Below are 18480 nucleotides of genomic sequence, written 5' to 3'. Positions count from 1 at the left end.
ACATTAAAAAAATTTAAAGTCACTGAAGGAGGAATTTCAGAATTATATAAAGGGGATTGAAGTTTAAGTCACAGTACTAGATGGATGGGAAACTCCTTCAGGAAATAGTAAAAAATAAACTAAAAATACTCTGTAAAAGCATTTTCAAAACAGAAAATTTCATTGCTGGTGACAAGTTGTTTCTGAAACTAGAAGTTTATAGCATGATATATTTCTTATGACAACAAAGGTTATATAGTATAAACTCAAAAAGCATGCTGGCTATCTGGAATAAAAGGTTCCAAATCTTAAGACTGACTAGTAATTTTAAATTATTGTGCATAAATATGCAAGTTATATATGTGTGTTCATATGCAAAAAAAAAAAAAAGAAAAATAAATGGATGTTGTTGATTATGAAGCAGTAAAATCCAACTTAGTTTACTGAATAGTAAGAAAATACAAAGCTCATTTCAAACAGGAGATGGACAGTATTATAAATGCAATCCTTATGATATTTGCTTGTGGTAGTCAGCTATCAGAAGCTGCAAAGGAACAGGCAATTTGTCCCTTTAAGAGAGGAATTGTGTCCTAATCAGGGACTGTCAGAACAGATATGTTGATTACACTATATCTTGTCTTGTGAATTTCACTGCAGGTAGCCAAGGTAAGATTCATTCTTACTTTTTTTGTCTTAAACTTCAGAATATTCATTAATTTCCTCTATTATCATGTAAGACACCAAATTGTGTGCAGTGTCTCAAAAAAGATGGTATTTCTCAACAATAAGAATGCAATTTTCTTTCCTTTCTTAGAATGTTTTTCTTCCTGATAGAATACAGAAATGCTGAGAACAATAATAGGGGAAAAAAAACCCCACCCCTCAGTCTAATACAATACAGGTCTGATAAATTACATAAACAGGTAGAAGAATTATTTTTTCTGAACTGTCTCATCAAACTCTGGAAGTAAGCTCCTATAACTTTACCACAGATGTCCTTAAAACAAAAATAACTTTTATTTGACCGCTCACATCTCCTTTAGAGTCACAAGCAGATTTTGGGTTTGAATTTTACTGGTATTTATTTTTGCAGATTATGAATGGTTTATCTGCTTTATATAACTTGATTACAAGTGTTTTTTAAAAAGTGAGAAACATCATACAAGACACAAAGTATACTGAAAGCAAAGCTGACCAAGTAAAAGTGGACTGTAATAATTCTGTTTCATTTCAAGGTAAGAAATAAATTTTTCTATATCTAATGGATAAAACTAATTTTGTAAGTCAGCTTGCACTTCTGGAAATTACATATTCAAACTTTGGACACCAGTTTCTGTTTCAGAATTAATACCTTGAGAATCTTTTATATTCATTTTCAGTGCTATCTTTGAAGTTCTGATTTGATTATTACCCCAAATACTTCTGAGATTCATCTGATATGAAACAGGAAAAGAAAAAAGAGTGTTATTATTAATTAGTTGGAAATAATTAAAACTGAACAGTTAAAACAGCAATGCTTTCATTATTTTTCTTTTTGTCTTTTGCTTCTAGAAATTACTTGTTTGTACACTCCTCCTCCTAGTTTTGTATCATATGCAAACTTGCTGAGGGTGCACTGTGCAGGTCCAGGTCATTAATGAAGAAATTAAACAACGTTGGCCTCAGTACTGACCCCATGAGTACATCACTAGTGACTGGCCTTCAGCTGAGCTTCACGTCACAGGTCAGAACCCTTTGAGCCCAGAAGTTTAGCCAGTTTTCAGCCCACCTCACTCTCCTTTTAGCACATACATCATCAGTTTGTCTAAGAGTATATGATGGGAGACTGGGTCAAAAGCAAGATAACAATATTAGCTATCCTCATCCACCAAGCTAGACACTTTGTTGTAGAAGGCTGTCAGGCATGATCTCTCCTTCAGAAATCCCTGCTGACAACTCCCAACAGCATTAGATGTGTAATTTTATTACATGAATATTCTTTGTTGTTAATACACTGAGTCTTTGGATACGAAGTAGATCTCCTCCTAACTTAACAAACACACTGTTTACAAAGATTTTTGGGAAAATTTGTCTTTGGCTACTAAAGGCCTACAAGTGAGGGCACTGCACAGACCGACTTATAGGAAATACATTTCAAATTATCTCAGCAGCCCTCAAGCCAGGGCTAACAGACTAGCTGTATTTTGGGGAGATAAAATTATGTTATGTACTTTGTGCTTAATGGCTTACATGGATATTCCTCCCCCCCCCAACAACTCTCATTTTTTCCCCTCATTTTCATCTGTGCATCCATAGTTCTCAGGTTTCTACAGAAGAGCAAAAAGTAAGGTCTACCTTAAGTTTATAAAATGGGACTCAAAGGATAAATGTTGTTCTCCATGAAGAAACATGAGTAAATTCCTGCATGAAGAGATAAAGGAAGACACAGATTTTTCTCCTTTTCAAGTCTCTTGCAAGTCATCTGCTTTAACATACCTGCTTTGGAAGTAATTGCTTAGCCTCTGTAAATTGCAACTATATTATTTTCAAGTTGTTCAGGGAAAAAAAAATGTCATTCCTCAACTTAAGATGCCCATACGGTTAAAACAGATCAAACCAAATTCACTTTGAATGAATATTAGGATCAGACACAGTGGAACACAGATGTACTACATGAAGGAAATACTTGGAAAACTGAAAATGCAATTGATACCGACAACAACAACAAATCCCAGAAAAACAGTTGCTACTTCATCAACTTTCCCACATCCTTCTGAAGAAGTGTTTCCCAAACAAATTCAGTTCCTCAGGCTGGTATAAAATTGGGTGGATATAGGCCACTCATGACTTTATTGATGAGCTGTAGTCAACCAAAGTAAAAAGCTTGGGTAATATTAACTCAGAATTTTCAGTATAACAAGCAGAGATCCTCCTTGACTGAACAACAAGTCACAGTAATAATAAGAGAAGTACAGGTTGACATGAAAAAATGATGTCTTCAAAAGATAGAGTTGTACAATTGGGTGACCCCCAGACAGGTTTCTGTGAAGTATAGCAAATCAAGGACAAAACCATGAATCATGAAAGTTCTTATCAGCTGTCAGTGAAGAGCAAGTACAGCCAACTCAATTTCAGAGTGGCAGTCCCTACAGAGACCACCAACAAATTAAGAGTGACTTGTCCCTTGGCAAAGCTTGTGATTAAGAAAACCTTATATCTTGTTTATAGCCAATAAACTGACACTGGGCTTTCAGTACATTGGAACTACATCATATTGAGAGCCATAATGACTTAAGGAGTCCTTTATGCCATAATAATGACTTTATTCTCAGTGACAGGTGACTGGGCAAGTCTGAAGAGTAGGTATCAGAAAAATGAACTGGGGAGCATTTTAGATTTTATCTGAGAGGATTGTGACACGTAGCTGCAGAAACAAGCATTGCACTTCACAATAAGCAATAAAGGTGGCAGATTCTTAGGTGCTTTTCTGATTTCTTTGATAGTACAAAAAAGGTGAGCAATGACATCTCCTAATTGGAGTTTCGCTGATACCTATATACCTCAGCAGTGGTAGGACTGCAGGACCCAAACTAGTTTTACTGCATGGCAATGGGATATCTTATGGGGAAGAAAGGAGAGTGGATATAGGAAACAACTTGGCCTTGAATTTTTAGAAGAATGTTTCAGGGGAGGGTGGGGGAATATGTTCCTCCTCCCCAACCCCAAAATTGACAAATACGACATACTTGCAGGACCCTACAAGAGACTATGAACATCTTTCAAGAAGAGAAGACTGGAAACTATAGCCCAGTCAGTCTCACTTCAGTTCCTAGGAAGATTATGGAGGACATCCCCCTGAAAATCACTTCAAAGCAGATGAAGGAAAAGAAGGCAATTAGGAAAAAACAAGAATGTGTTTAGTAAGGGCAAGCAGCACCTGATTTGGTGCTCTTGTATAATGAGAAGACTGGCTCGATAGACAAAAGCAGTGGATGTCCTTCCTCAATGTCCTGGTTTCAGCAGGGATAGAGTTAATTTCCTTCCTAGTAGCTGGTACAGTGCTGTGTTTTGGATTTAGGATGGGAACAAAATTGATAAGGCACCGATGTTTTAGTTGTTGCTAGGTAATGCTTACACTAGTCAAGGACTTTTCAGCTTCTCATGCCCTGCCAGGGAGAAGCTGGGAGGGGGCACAGCCAGGACAGCTGACCCAAACTGGCCAAGGGGATATTCCGTACCATGGGACGTCATGCTCAGTACATAAACTGGGGAAAGCTGGCTGGGGGGGCCGCTGCTTGGGGACTGGCTGGGCATCGGTCGGCAGGTGGTGAGCAATTGTACTGTGCATCACTTGCTTTGTGTATTATTATTATTATTATTATTATTATCATTTTATTTCAATTATTAAACTGTTTTTATCTCAACCCATGAGTTTTTCTCACTTGTGCTTTTCCAATTCTCTCCCCCATCCCACCGGGGGCAGGGGGGGAGTGAGCGAGCAGCTGCGTGGTGCTTAGTTGCCGACTGAGGTTAAACCACGACACTCAACTTCAGGAAGTCTTTTGATGTGATCTCCTATGCTGCTTCTTTATAACCTTATTGGTGAGAGAAGCTCAACAAAGGCATTCTCTCAGAAAAAGAATCTGGGGTTCTTGCAAAGGCATCTAAGGCCCAAACACAAACCTAAATATGTGTAATGTGCTGGCTGGAATTGACAAAATTTAATTCTATGTTAATGATTACACACACTTAGAGAGACAGTGAAGAAAGAAACATAGTGTAGAATTGCTTTTGTCAAGATTGAGTCAGGTTTGGAAATAAAACAAAATAAAGCTCTCTAAATATTTATATGGATATTCAGTCTCCAGAGTGAAAATCTGGAGAGAAGGAATACCTGAAAGAAGTTCTGCTTTAAAATCTACCTACAATTTCTTAGTTATCATACAATCACATATTTAAAATTACAAGATATACAGAAAGTTTTTAGAGCTTCCTGTGTTCAGTCAGAAGTTTATATGTATTCAGTGTTTCTTGTTTTCTAGATAGTTTTCTAATGGCTTTTAACTAAATCATTAAATTCTGTGTTCTCTAAGGATACCTGTTGAAAACATATGCTCTCTAAGTTCAGAGAATACACTTTTAACCTTGTTAATTGTGCAGGAAAAAAAAAAAAAAAGAAATCCCCCCTAGTTTAAGGGGCAATGAGTTACTTATTTTATCTTCAATGGAAACAATTTAACAAAGAGAAAACTTGATTTTCTTCAACACTTAAGTACTGTATGTGCGAATGAAAAAGATCAATAAAGCCAAGAATACATTCTCAAGAAAACACCATGAACAGCTTTTATTGTTATATAACAAACTAATAAAACTGCACTTTGATTGTTTCCATTCACAAATGCAGTAGCATGGATGCAGTAGGATGATGAAGAAAATTAATTCAGAAGAACTGAAACATTGTAATAATTCAGGTTATCGCATTATGTGTTATTTGATTTCATACATCCATTAATGATACACTACAAAGAACGTAGTTTGCATTGTTTCTTTGACAAAGCCATAGTCAAAATGAAATTCTCAGTAAAATTCAATTCATAGAGTATGTGTACCCTTTTTTCAGGGATATAAAGATGTTAATTCAGAACCAAATGAGCCCTTATCTGCTCAGGTTCTGATGTAACTGCATGTCAGAACTTGAACTGATAAGTCATTTGATGAAAATACAGAAGTATCTTTTTTTGTGTAAACATGAGATTTTGAGTAGGAACCCTTGGTTCTGCGGACACCACTAACTGAAAAGAGTAGAAAGGGAAAGGCAAGAGGAACAAGGTTAGGGAAACAACACCCTCTGAGCAGCCTTCTCATTTACACAACTCCTACAGACAAAACATGAATGAATGTTCAGCTTACCCCAGACCTGGATTTTTCATTACTACTTTTCCATAGAATATTGTATACTGGCAGGAGAAAATATCACTAGAAGTTTTGTTTTGTTTTTAAGAATTCACGCATATTTGTTCTCCAACTAACTTAACTCAAATTATTTTAGCATTTACATTTAATATTCAGGGTTTTAATGAAGCAAACACAAGACAAAAGGCAATTTTTCGACCTAGACATCTCTTCTGATAAAGGCAGTTTAAGGTCTGCATTTAACCCTACCATAAGTGATCTTATTTGGAGATCCAGGTATGCTGCAGGCAAAAGTGGTGATTTCAGCACCTGTAAGCACATGTGAACTTTACACTAGCAAACCTAGCCACCCTTCACATTTAAATTGCAGCAGCAGAGAGCTCAGTTCAGCCTAGCTACTCAACAGACTGCCTGGGGCTCTTATCAGACGTAGTTCACTATCAGAATCAGAGGTGAACCCTGCGCTATCAATGAACATGTTTTGTCAGCTCCAGATCTAGCTAACTAAAAGATAGCTCCAGCATATGCGCAAGAACTCCGCTCGTGCCTCTTAGCCTGCTGCAGTACCCTGCTGCTAATATCACTGGCCTTCCCACCTAGCTCTGCTTTGTGCTGAGTAATGGGAAAGCAGTGACACCCTGACCTGCAGGGCTGAGAGCCCTACATGGAGGTCCCCCAGCGGCCATTCTACAAACCATTTCACCAGTGCAGAGGAAATACACCCGTTTCACAAAGTTATTATTGAATATGTTACAAGTCGTCTCAAGAGTTAATCAAATGATGTCACTTTAATGTCTGTGTTCTTTTAGAGGGGAATGAGTAAGTTTGCTTAAAAATCAAACTCTCCTTTCAGAAAATAAGCAAGCAACATACTCATGTAAAAGACCGTAAAGACATCAGCTTCAAATGATTTTTTGATTCCATGGCACATTTTAACTCCTGTATGCATCAAACTTAAATCATTACTGCTTTCATGGAAAAGGCGGGAAAAAGCATTCCCCTCTATCACCCAAAGTAAACACTAACAGCTGGTGAGCAGGATAGCTCTTCAGAATCCACTGTCTGTATTGACTAGGTCCCTACTGACTATAATAAGAGCTCAGAAAACCTGTCTCACTCTTAGATTTCTACAGCACCAAGGTCAATTCTGTAAGTGACAAAACAGCTAACATCACATGCAGATGCTACACTCCTGGGGAAACACCATGCAGAGACATCACAAATCCCTACCGTAAAGCTTAATACAACTCCAGATGGTTTTTCATCATTCCCTCATGACATTCACATTTGCAAACACCACAAGTTACTGACACTTCAGCGCAACAACTACTGAGCAAGTTGGCAAAAGACTGGAACATGCACCTAGTTCACAAGCAGTGCAAGATGAGAACCAAGTCTACATACATACCATTTCTTTAGCTAGGTAACAAATGTTTTAATGTTAATAGATATAAGTAGACCTGCAACACCAAAAATACTTTAGTTGAAATTCTTTGTCCAGCTAACGATCAACTCTGTCTCTTTTCTTCTGCTGGTTTGAGGGCACTTACTGACAGGTCTATCTGTTTTTCATGAGCTTCACAGGACTAGTGTGACCTTGTGATAGGCTACTAGTAGACTTCGCATCCTGTTCCTTTACAGTAGTTATATTTGTGTGCATTTTTTTCTCAGATTGGTTAGCAGCTCTAAGTGAAATTAGGACCCTACCTGAATCTCTCATTACTTTCACTTGAAACAGAAGTTTCTATATTTACTTCAACAGAACCTATGTTCTGCAATATGAAGCCCTGTGCAAGCAAATATCCCGAATCACAACCCTAACGTACAGTAACAGGACATGGAACAATAATAGACACCATCCACCCGCAGAAAGGAACTGGGGAAAATGCACAAACCACGACTAATGTTCTGCAACCTCTAACAAAAAGTATGCTCCCTAAAAGGTTATACAGCCTGGAAATTTTACACCAATTTCATGAAGTCTACATATTGGAATACTCATACTAAAGAGGTTCATGCTTTAGGCATGATTTTAAATGGATTTGTTGTACTGGATATTAAGGTCTAACAGAACCCTTGAAATATTTTTTCTATTTAGATATAGACAAAATACAAAGTACTCTAGTTAATTTGATGAATTCTATAGTTTCAAAATTGTAAAGAAAATATTAGAAGATTACAGAAACTACTTTAGAGTTGCTCACACCTTTCCACGGCAAGGTGATCTAGGAAAAAAATAAACCCACAGCCAAAGTTCCCTTTTGTAGATGTCTTTCCAATTTTAGAAAGCAGAATCTGGCCTTGTTGATTTTCTCTTGGTAGCAGTGTTTGGTACTTAAATGGTCATTTATGTACTTACGTGTTGACTGTTCCGTTGTTTCGCCTCCCCTCAAAATTCTGATCAAAGTTATGATATTTGCATTTATTTAGAAATAATTCATTACCAAATGTTTGATTATAAATTTATCTTAGCTAGATATTAATATTTTTAGTTACTGTTATAAAAGAAACATTATGAACAAGATTTTGTAACATTGTATGTATGATGAGTTGAAAAGTAAACTAATATCTGTTCAATAAAGTGATCAAAATTCAACATTGTTGGGGAATATACTGTTACCTGAATATTACAGAATTTTTCACTACCTGGGACAATATTGCTACTCTGTTAAACATTGAAAGACCTTAGTTTTACAGAAAAAGAGGACAAAGAGACTACCTGTTCATCTCACACATCTATTAACACATGAGTGAACTAATTAAGAGAAATGGGAAACTGTCAGGATCTCATTTATGAATGTACTTGAGACTTTTTTTATATACATAGAAGACAAGTTTCAGACAGAATTTTCCACAAAGGCATTTAGGGTAAACATAGTTTTCATTCCTGTCAACTTCTGCAGTATGCATATTAAATTTTTTTGCTGATGATTGACTGAAAACCATTGTAACACTACTCTCTGATCACAGGTCATCACTAGCATGGTAAAAAGAACTTAAAAAAAATTTTTTTGCAATACTGGAAATCTCTTAATTCATTGACGATGTTAATATAAACAGCATGACTGAATCAAAATGAATGAGTTAAAATGAGCTACGCTGAATTTCTGAATACATATCTTGATTTTCTTTTTTCCTCTATAACAACCTGCTGTTAAATGATAAAACAGTTACATTTAAGCAACAGTGAAAATGGCTTGCTTTGAAAAATTAAATCCTAGAGACATTATGCAGTTTAGCAAGATTGCTATACCTAAATGTACTTCTGGGGGGGTGGGGGGGGGGGGGGGGGGAGGGAAGAATGAAAAAAAGAAAGAAAAGAAATCATACTAGCTAATAATACCAGAAAGAACTTAAGCATATACAAAACCATTGTTTATTTCACTGCATTTTGAACATATCACCAATCTTGTTTTTCTGGAGTTCATATTAAATGAAGAGCCAAATATTCCATTCCTAATGTTGAGGTCATTTGAAGTATAAAATATACATGCTTTGAATCTCTTTTCTTTAGGATAAGACATTTCTTTTAAGAAGAAAGCAAGGTTTCAAAAAAAAAAATAATTTTTGACATGAAGGAAGCTTTCACTGTTAAGGTATTCTCAAAGCAAACCTCTACTGATTGCTAATTTAGGAGGTGTAAGAATTAAACTTTGTAGTTTGAGACTGAAGAGATTAATTTCTATTAGCTGTAAATTAAGAAAAAAAGATGAAAAACACCTACCTTTCGGGAATGGATTTCTTTCACGTATAGTGGAAGTAGAAATTCAGATATCCCTTCAAGTCGTATTCCTTTTTTAGTGACTCTCAAATTTCCCATTCCATCCTACAACCAATAATATATATATATTCACTTTAGGATGTAGCCTTATCCAGAACAAGGTAAAAAGAACACAGTAGCTGGCCTAATATCTAAAAATAACGAGTGCTGTCCCACCATCCCCAGCTCTCATGATGATCTTGGGCAGGAGCTAGATGGGGGGATTTATAGGCAACGCTTCACCTATGATCGAGGTATCTAACTGTGCAGCCTGATGGTGAACTGCATACATTATTCCTTGACTGGACCTAATACAAGGGTACAAGTGTAGATTTTAAGTATTCCTTTACTGTAGAGATGAAGCTAGATCTTGAATTACAACTGCTAAGTAAAATAATTATGTAATTATCTCTAAAAATATATGTAACATTTGGTAAAGCAATCTATTATTTTTAAGTAGTGAAATATTGGAAAAATGTTATGTCATTGTTATGTCTCAAATCAACTGTTTTTGCTTTTCCCAGCAATTAAAATACATAGGAAAATATCCTATAGGAAGAAAGACAGAGTTTTTTATTGAGTAATTGCTCATCACTACTAAGTGCATGTTGCTGGTGAAAAGAAGAACTTCAAGGTGCTGAGGGTTATTTTTGTTTGTTTGTTTTAATTTATCTGAATAAAAATAGGTAAAAGGCCATCATAAAAGTCTGGATGAAACAAGCAAACCAAATGATTCAGTGCTCAATAAAATATAAACATAGAAAAGCGGCATAATACGGCTTCAGCTGTATTCTTACAGGAAAAACAATGAAGCCTGCTTGATACTTAAGAGGCGGGATCATTTTGCACACTGATAGAAATTCAAGACTTTTTATCCCTGGATGCTTGTTACTATATTCCTGACAGAAGATAATTCTTCACTGTACAGCCAATGGAATTCAACTTGATCCACTTAAGTGCAAAATGAGCAAATTTAACCTAATTGCTGATTAAATGTTTTGAAACTATTTCTGACTCTACTGCAGCAGAACAGAGAGAACTTGCATTTCTGCTCTGTTGGCTGAATTGTGAAACAAGTAACCTCTACTTGCTGGGCTGTTGTAACCAGCTGGATAACAGTGTCCCCAACTGCTATAACTGAAGCTGGAAGAGGACGCTGAATTAAACATTATTCTTATCTAAAGACAGTGTAGCCACTATACTACTATAGCTATTCCCTTTCTAAAACAAACAATGATGTCAATATGGCAGATATTTGATTGACACCACTGCATCCACATCTAAAGCAAGACTGTGAAAATGTAACTTTAAGACAACAAAAAGAATTACATTTTATACAATGTAATTCAGCTGGTATCATTTCCCAAACACAACAAGGATATAGTGATAGATAGCTTTCCACACTATGACAGATTTGCAAAGAACGTACTGTTGGGAATCATGCCTTCACATGTCAGTTATAGGACCAGAAGCCTAGATGCCTATGACTACAAAACCAGAAATTACCAGAATCAGAAAATAAATATAACTCCTTTCCAAAGCCGAGAAAATATGGAATAACTAAAGCTACTGCTAAGGCTATCTATAATATAGAGTATACTTGTTAAAGTAATATGGCACCAAGACAAATTCACAGACTCTGTAATAGTCCATATAATGTTTAGCAAAACTTGTAACTGATTACATAAAGCCAAGAACCACCTTTTTTTAGCAAAAGTGCTATTTGCATTCAAACTATGTGTCATGGTTTAACCCCAGCCAGCAACTAAGCACCACACAGCCGCTCACTCACTACCCCCTGGTGGGATGGGGGAGAGAATCAGAAGGGTAGAAGTGAGAAAACTTGTGGGTTGAGATAAAGACAGTTTAATAGGTAAAGCAAAAGCCGCGCATGCAAGCAAAGAAAAACAAGGAATTCATTCACTACTTCCCATCAGCAGGCAGGTGTTCAGCCATCCCCAGGAAAGCAGGGCTCCATCACGCGTAACGGTTACTTGGGAAGACAAACGCCATCACTCCAAACATCCCCCCTTCCTCCTTCTTCCCCCAGCTTTAGATGCTGAGCATGACGTCATACGGTATGGAATATCCCTTTGGTCAGCTGGGGTCAGCTGTCCCGGCTGTGTCCCCTCCCAGCTTCTTGTGCACCCCCAGCCTGCTCGCTGGTGGGGTGGTGTGAGAAGCAGAAAAGGCCTTGACTCTGTGTAAGCACTGCTCAGCAGTAACAAAAACATCCCTGTATCATCAACACTGTTTTCAGCACAAATCCAAAACATAGCCTCATACTAGCTGCTATGGAGAAAATTAACTCTATCTCAGCCAAAACCAGTACACCATGACAGCTGAATTATCAAATAATGCTTCTTAAAGAGGTGAAGTTGTATTTTAAAATATTTTTCTTAAATCAAGATGTGATATGTCTATGCAAATCATTTCAGATATAAGACCTCAGGCATTTGTAGGCGAACAGTGCAATATGAGACAGTGCCTATTCTTGAAAAGGAAGTAAGACAAAGAAATTAGACTTTGCTTTTGAATGTGCAATCTGCATTAATACCCATTAATTGTAAATTTCAGCAATCTTATTTTTCTATATATGCTATAGTAATAGCATATAAAATCATAATAGGAAAGAATAACCTGAAAAAAGACAACAACCATGCTATATTTTTGGCAGTGAATAAATACTCAACAAGAATTAGGTACTAATTTATTGATTTGGATATAAACACATTTTCTGACTGAAAAGGCAAATTCAATATGTTGTTTTATCTGCTTCTGTGGAATGTTTGTAACTGCCAGGCACAAAATAATATTCACAATAAAACTGAAAAAAAAAAGCCAAAAAATACAAAGACAAACTTCCAGTAAACTGGAAATGCTGAAATTAAGGCTGCCTGGGAAAATTCCATCTGTTCCCTCTTGCATGTATGTGTATGATAAAGTCTATAAATATACGTAACATTTAACCCTCCTGCATCCCAGCTAATTCCACAAAACGTTGGAACTACTCTTAAATCGGCAGCTACTCGCTATTTTGCCTTCGCCTCACTAATTTCTTTGCTCCACATTTATGGTAAATAAACTCTGTTAAAACACTGCTTTGAAGACAGTACTGTCAGTTTCCCTCTTGGCTTCTGTTCTTATAAGTGTTTATTACTGAAGTTACACAGTTCTTCACAACTATTAATTAATTTTCAAAATACTTTCGGTGGCTTTATGTCAAGTAATACTGTTCTTATGTTACTGAAAGGGAACTGAGCACAGAAATTAATTTGTTCACTGATTTTTGGTACTTATATTTTCTCTGTTTATTTTCAGCAGTGGGAAGTTAATTTGTATAGCACGTTTAAACTGCCAGAGTCTCAGAAACAAACTAACGATAGAGCCTACTGTGTCCATAACGGCTTCCCCTTTCCCGAGTGACATTTCTAAGCCTTCATTCTTTAGTTCTTCAGCAGTGAGCTACCCACCTACCGGAGTCCAACATTTTGAATGCAGACAGACTCTGGACAGACAGGAGCACTCTAGTTTCAGTAAAATTATATTATTCAAAATGAGAAGACAGACACTACATTCTGGAGCGTAAGCCACAAATGGTGTTATAAGATATAAAACCGAAACAGGGTGACTGTGACCTTAATTGCTTGATAAATGCAATAATCTTCCAGAAAGTAACTTCCTGGAGTGTGTAATGACTGATATAAAATAAGACTGAAGAGTAAAATAAAGAAAATAGTAAGACATGTACTACGATGTGCTTAATGAGGCTCTCCCCATTCAAAGAATCACTGCCCAGTACACTTTCTTCATCAATAAGTCCCTATCCAGTTTAAAGAGGGGTTGGAATAAGAAGAGTTTCTTGTTTCATCGAGTTAGAACTATACTGTTACAGAGAAAAATGCAAGGGTTTTCAGAAGTAACATAAGTTGGTCAAAAAGTTATTAGGATTTAAAAGATTAATTAGAAGAAGGTCCAGTCTTCTTGGATCATTTAATGTACTTATGACCATGAAGATCAATTTAACTTTGGGGCTCCCCCAGAAAGATGAAAATTAATATTAAAGGGTTTAAAACAGAACCACAGAAGAATTCTGTCTTAAAACATACTTGCATCTTCCTGTAGATATGATTTTGATGTGATATTATTAGTATAATTCATTTTAGGCATTCTTTCTGCTAATCTTCCAAGTTAACTGCCTAAATTATTTTATGCTTTCCAGGCAATGAATACTCAGATTATCATTTTGGTGTGATTTGATTTTATTCAAGTTCAAAAATACACTTGAAGGAACTATTCCAGTTCTACAATAAGTAAATGCTAAGTTCATGTACTGGGACAGAGATAGCTTTCTTCATAGCAGCCTCTATGATGCTGTGTTTTGGATTTTTGGCTAAAACACTGCTCGTAACACACCGATGCTTTGGCTATGGCTGAACTGTGCTTGCACAGCATCAAGCCTTTCTCTTTTTTTCCCCCTCTCTGCCCCCCAGCAAGTAGAGTGGGGATGGGCAAGGAGTTGGGAGGGGACACAGGCAAGACAGCTGACCTGAACTGGCCAAAGGGATATTCCATACCTGTAACATTATGCTCAGCAATAAAAAGTGGTGGTAGAGGAAGAAGTGGGGGGGAGAAGGGCGATTGTCTTTCAAAGTGGCCACTGCTCAGAGACTGACTGGGCATCAGTCTGTTTGTGGTAGGTAGTGAGCGATTGTCTTTGCATCACTTTATTTACTTTTTATGATTATTTAATATTTATGATTATTCTCAGATTTTTATTCCATGTATAACTTTTCCTTTTTCCCATATCAGAAAATAAAACAGTGACCCTGCCTCACTTATTTTGTTCTTTTCCCTACCTACGACACTAAGAAAAAACCCTCTCATCTTTACACCCATAAATATGCCTACCTTACAGATATTATTAAAAAATAAAATCATCACTATCAATATTTTATGGCATTCTTAGATTATATTAAATTTCAGTTACGAACACCAGAAATTCAAACAAGCAACTGTTAAAACCTTAAAACAGGAAAACTAAATATTTATTTTATGCTGTTGCTTGTCTTATAACTGCAGCAATCTAGGAATAGTTTTACTGAATTTGAACACTACATTAAAGTCAACGAAATCCCAAAATATACTTATTATAAACCTCTGATAAAAAGAGTATAACTTTGAATCAGAGCATATTAAAAAAAAAAAGTTCTGGGAGTCAAACAACTAATACTGATATTCAGAAGTTTTTCAAGCTTTGACCTGTATATAAACGGGCAGAGATTAATGTTCTCAGATAGTCCTATAAATGGTGCATAACAAAGTCTGAAGTTAATTCACACTGTCTTTAAACAGAGAGGATGATCTTTTAAAAGAAAGTTATTTCTTGACGATGTGGTGAAAATTCTACAACGGAGTACCACTTACATAGTAAGTTCTATTTCTGCCAAATAAACTATTAAAGCAGCATATTTATGATAACTACAAATAGCAAAGCATATGATAGAACTGTAAATACTTCTCAACAAGCCAGGAGGTTGGCTAAACCTACAATCTATCCTAACTAATCCTGTACCACACATATTGCTATATAGTGAAACATGCTGTGTTGTGCTTGCTTTTTTTTGTTTGTTTGTTTTGAATTATTTAAACACTAAGGCATTCTAAGGAACAAGTAGATAAGGAATTCTATACAAGTTGCTGATAAACAAGAAACATGCAAGAACAAGTTTAGCAATCTGCATTATAGCCAGCTCTCTGTGCCATACATGACAGGAACTGGGGACCTAGGACAGGATTCACAATACTGGCTTGGAAGATCTTTAAGCTACAGAAAGGGCAGGTTTGAAGCCAAGCTGCAGACTGTTTCAGTTGGAAATAACATTTCTTCTGGAGAACAGTAACTAAATCTTACAACTCACTCAGCCTAGATGAAATAAAACCCCTTTGCGTGAGACTTGGATCAAATCCATACCTTTAATATTACAAAAGCCTGCAAACCTATGGGTAGTATTGCTATGTGAAAGATGTGAAAGTGGAGAACATGCCTACAATTCCTACTCAAGATCACAGAATTCAAAATTCCTTGGTCTGGAGAGACGAAGTAGGAGAGTGTGATACTGCAGTTCAGGAACTAAAACTCTCATTAAGCAAGTTGAGAATAGAGTTCTGCTAGATCCTCCAATAATTTGTCATGCATGTCAGAAAGTGGGCAGTTAGAAGGCAGCAAAGGACCCTGTTAATTAAAATGCAAGCTTTTTCCTTAGGATCATATACTTGAACTCACATCCACAAGCATAGTGAAAAGTAAACTGAAATGTTGGTTAATCTGAATTGACTAAAACATGAATAAAAATATTATTGTAGTTCAGTTTTGCATAGTGTTTTTCCTGTTTTCCTTAATAATAAAATCCACCAAATATCTGTTTCAGTACTTTAGAGCAAGAACAAAAAAGTAGTTGGTGGGCCAGGAAATCCATTATTATAAATAATATTGAAGTTTTTCAAAAGTTGTGCTGTTAGAGATGATATTCTGTTTGTTTTCTGAGTGTATATTTAAACCCAGATTCTGTCTCCAAAAGCTCGCAGTCTGAAGAGGGAAGCATTGCACAAAACATGGTGGGGAAAAAAATAATTAAAAAAAAAAAGTAGTGTTTAAACGAAGTGCCTAAATAGAATGTCCTATAAATTAATAAGCATTCACTGCCATCTAAGCATCATAGTAGAGACTAAACAGGAAAAGGAATCTGGGTGATGTGGTTGAAGTGCTATGCAAGAGCACGGGTGAAACATCTGTAAGCATACAAAGACGCTATGCAAAAGGAAAAGAAAATAGGGTAAGATACCAGAAGAAAGGTGGTTGAAGCTATGAAGCAGTGGTGAATTATACTGAAAATGCAAAAAGAATACTGAATTTGATATGATGGCACAAAAAGCAGATAATGTAGAGGGACAGCGATGGGGACAATTAGGAAGATGAAAGACATTAGCAGCTATGTTGTTGATAAAATGGAAAAGATGCACAAAAGGTTGGGAGTAAGATAACAAGGGAAATTATTTGTATTATGTCCACACACAAAAAAAGCTGGATTTCATACACAGAGCTGGAGCATAATTCCAGCTGGAGGAAAATGATGCTTGGACATGGTTATGGATGTACAATTGAAAGAAAAACTGTAGGCAGCTACAGTCCTGTATAAACAGAAAAAGGGTAGTGGTATCAGCAATGAAAACAGAGTGTGTTTTCCTGAATTACCAGGAAAGATAACTGTGAATTTCAGTAACCAAAAATAAAGGTAAGATGATAGAAAGATATCCAGGAAAACACATTGGAATGGCAAAAATCTGGATTGATGGAAACGTCTGCCTTTATCCATCTGCTGAAAATAATAGCTGACACTGTGCAAACGACAGGCAGGAGTAGATATCAGGGAAAAGTTGGGGAAGAAATTACTATAGTACAGTGCAGCAATGTTTGAAGGGATAAGATAACCTGTGGAAATTCAGTACTGACAATGAGATTTTAAGTCAAAAAGCTGTTAAAAAGAAAGAAAAGTCAGACTACTATCCAAATGAAATGGAATTAGAATATGCTGAATATATTCTGCCCTTTAGAATGGTTTTTGAATGCATGGAGCACGGCCTGGCTTCTTCTGTTATAAAAGTAATCTTGAAATGAAAATTAAAGTTTACATGTGCATATATTAATAGAAAATATATACCTATCCAGATCAGATAATAAGATCAAATGCATCTTTCTTGTTTAAAAGTTTGTTTTTATTCCCTGGTCTCGGTAGTTATGTTATTTTTCATTCATACATAGATATATCCTTTAATGCTTTAATGTCAAGTGAAAAAGGCAGAATTCTATGTGATCTGTTCTCATAAACTACTCCACATTAAGGCATGTTCCTCCCAGAATTCTTATATTAAGTATTAGTGGTTTTGGGGTTTTGTTGTTGTTGGTTTTTTTTTTTTTTTTGAACAAGAAATTATAATCTGTATGTTCTTAAAACAAACATAATTAACAAATTAGGAAAAATATTGAACCTAACTATATAATTCTTCTCCTCCCAAATATCCAACATTTCAGGAATTTAAACAATAAAGACAAGATTTTCAGATCCATTGAACACCTGAAATTCCTACAGAAACTATGTGGTGAGAAGGATATGAAAAAAAGAAGTCTAGCCTAAACAGTATAGAAATGAACAATCTTATAGCTAACATCTCTTAAACTTCTGGACATGAAACTAGTTGTTTTCTTTATTTGGATGCATGTTCTCTGCTCTACCATTTTATTCAATGTTCTGTTTAAATTAAATTTCTGTGATTTGCTTAATGTGTGATCAGGCTAATAAAAAATAATTTCTATTCCAGTTGTCCTGGTTTTGTCCGGGATAGAGTTAATTTTCTTCCTAGTAGCTGGTACAGTGCTGTGTTTTGGATTTAGTATGAGAATAATGTTGATAACACACTGATGTTTTAGGTGTTGCTAGGTAATGCTTACACTAGTCAAGGACTTTTCAGCTTCTCATGCTCTACCGACTGAGAAGGCTGGGGGTGCACAAGAAGCTGGGAGGGGGCACAGCCAGGACAGCTGACCCCAACTGGCCAAAGGGATATTCCGCACCATGTGACGTCATGCTCAGTACATAAACTGGGGGAAAGCTGGCCGGGGGGGCCACTGCTCGGGGACTGGCTGGGCATCGGTCAGCGGGTGGTGAGCAATTGTACTGTGCATCACTTGCTTTGTGTATTCTTCTTATTATTATTACTATTGTTGTTATTAGTATTTTATTTCAATTATTAAACTGTTTTTATCTCAACCCATGAGTTTTCTCACTTTT

At 36.2% G+C, this 18480-nt stretch overlaps 1 protein-coding gene across 1 annotated transcript in view; it reads right to left on the bottom strand.

The window, feature by feature from the left end:
* Positions 1–18480, bottom strand: part of SGCZ (sarcoglycan, zeta) — a 233647-nt gene that overhangs the window by 114533 nt on the left and 100634 nt on the right. Inside the window, exon 2 of the mRNA XM_009335134.1 lies at positions 9596–9697. Coding sequence (XP_009333409.1) covers positions 9596–9697 — 102 coding nt within the window. The remainder of the gene's footprint in view (positions 1–9595; positions 9698–18480) is intronic.

This window comes from Pygoscelis adeliae, unplaced genomic scaffold (genome assembly GCF_000699105.1).
Source record: "Pygoscelis adeliae isolate BGI_AS28 unplaced genomic scaffold, ASM69910v1 Scaffold21, whole genome shotgun sequence".
NCBI classification, from domain to species: Eukaryota; Metazoa; Chordata; class Aves; order Sphenisciformes; family Spheniscidae; genus Pygoscelis; species Pygoscelis adeliae.
Note: the sequence above shows the minus strand (reverse complement) of the source record. Positions and strands in the feature narration are given on the sequence as shown.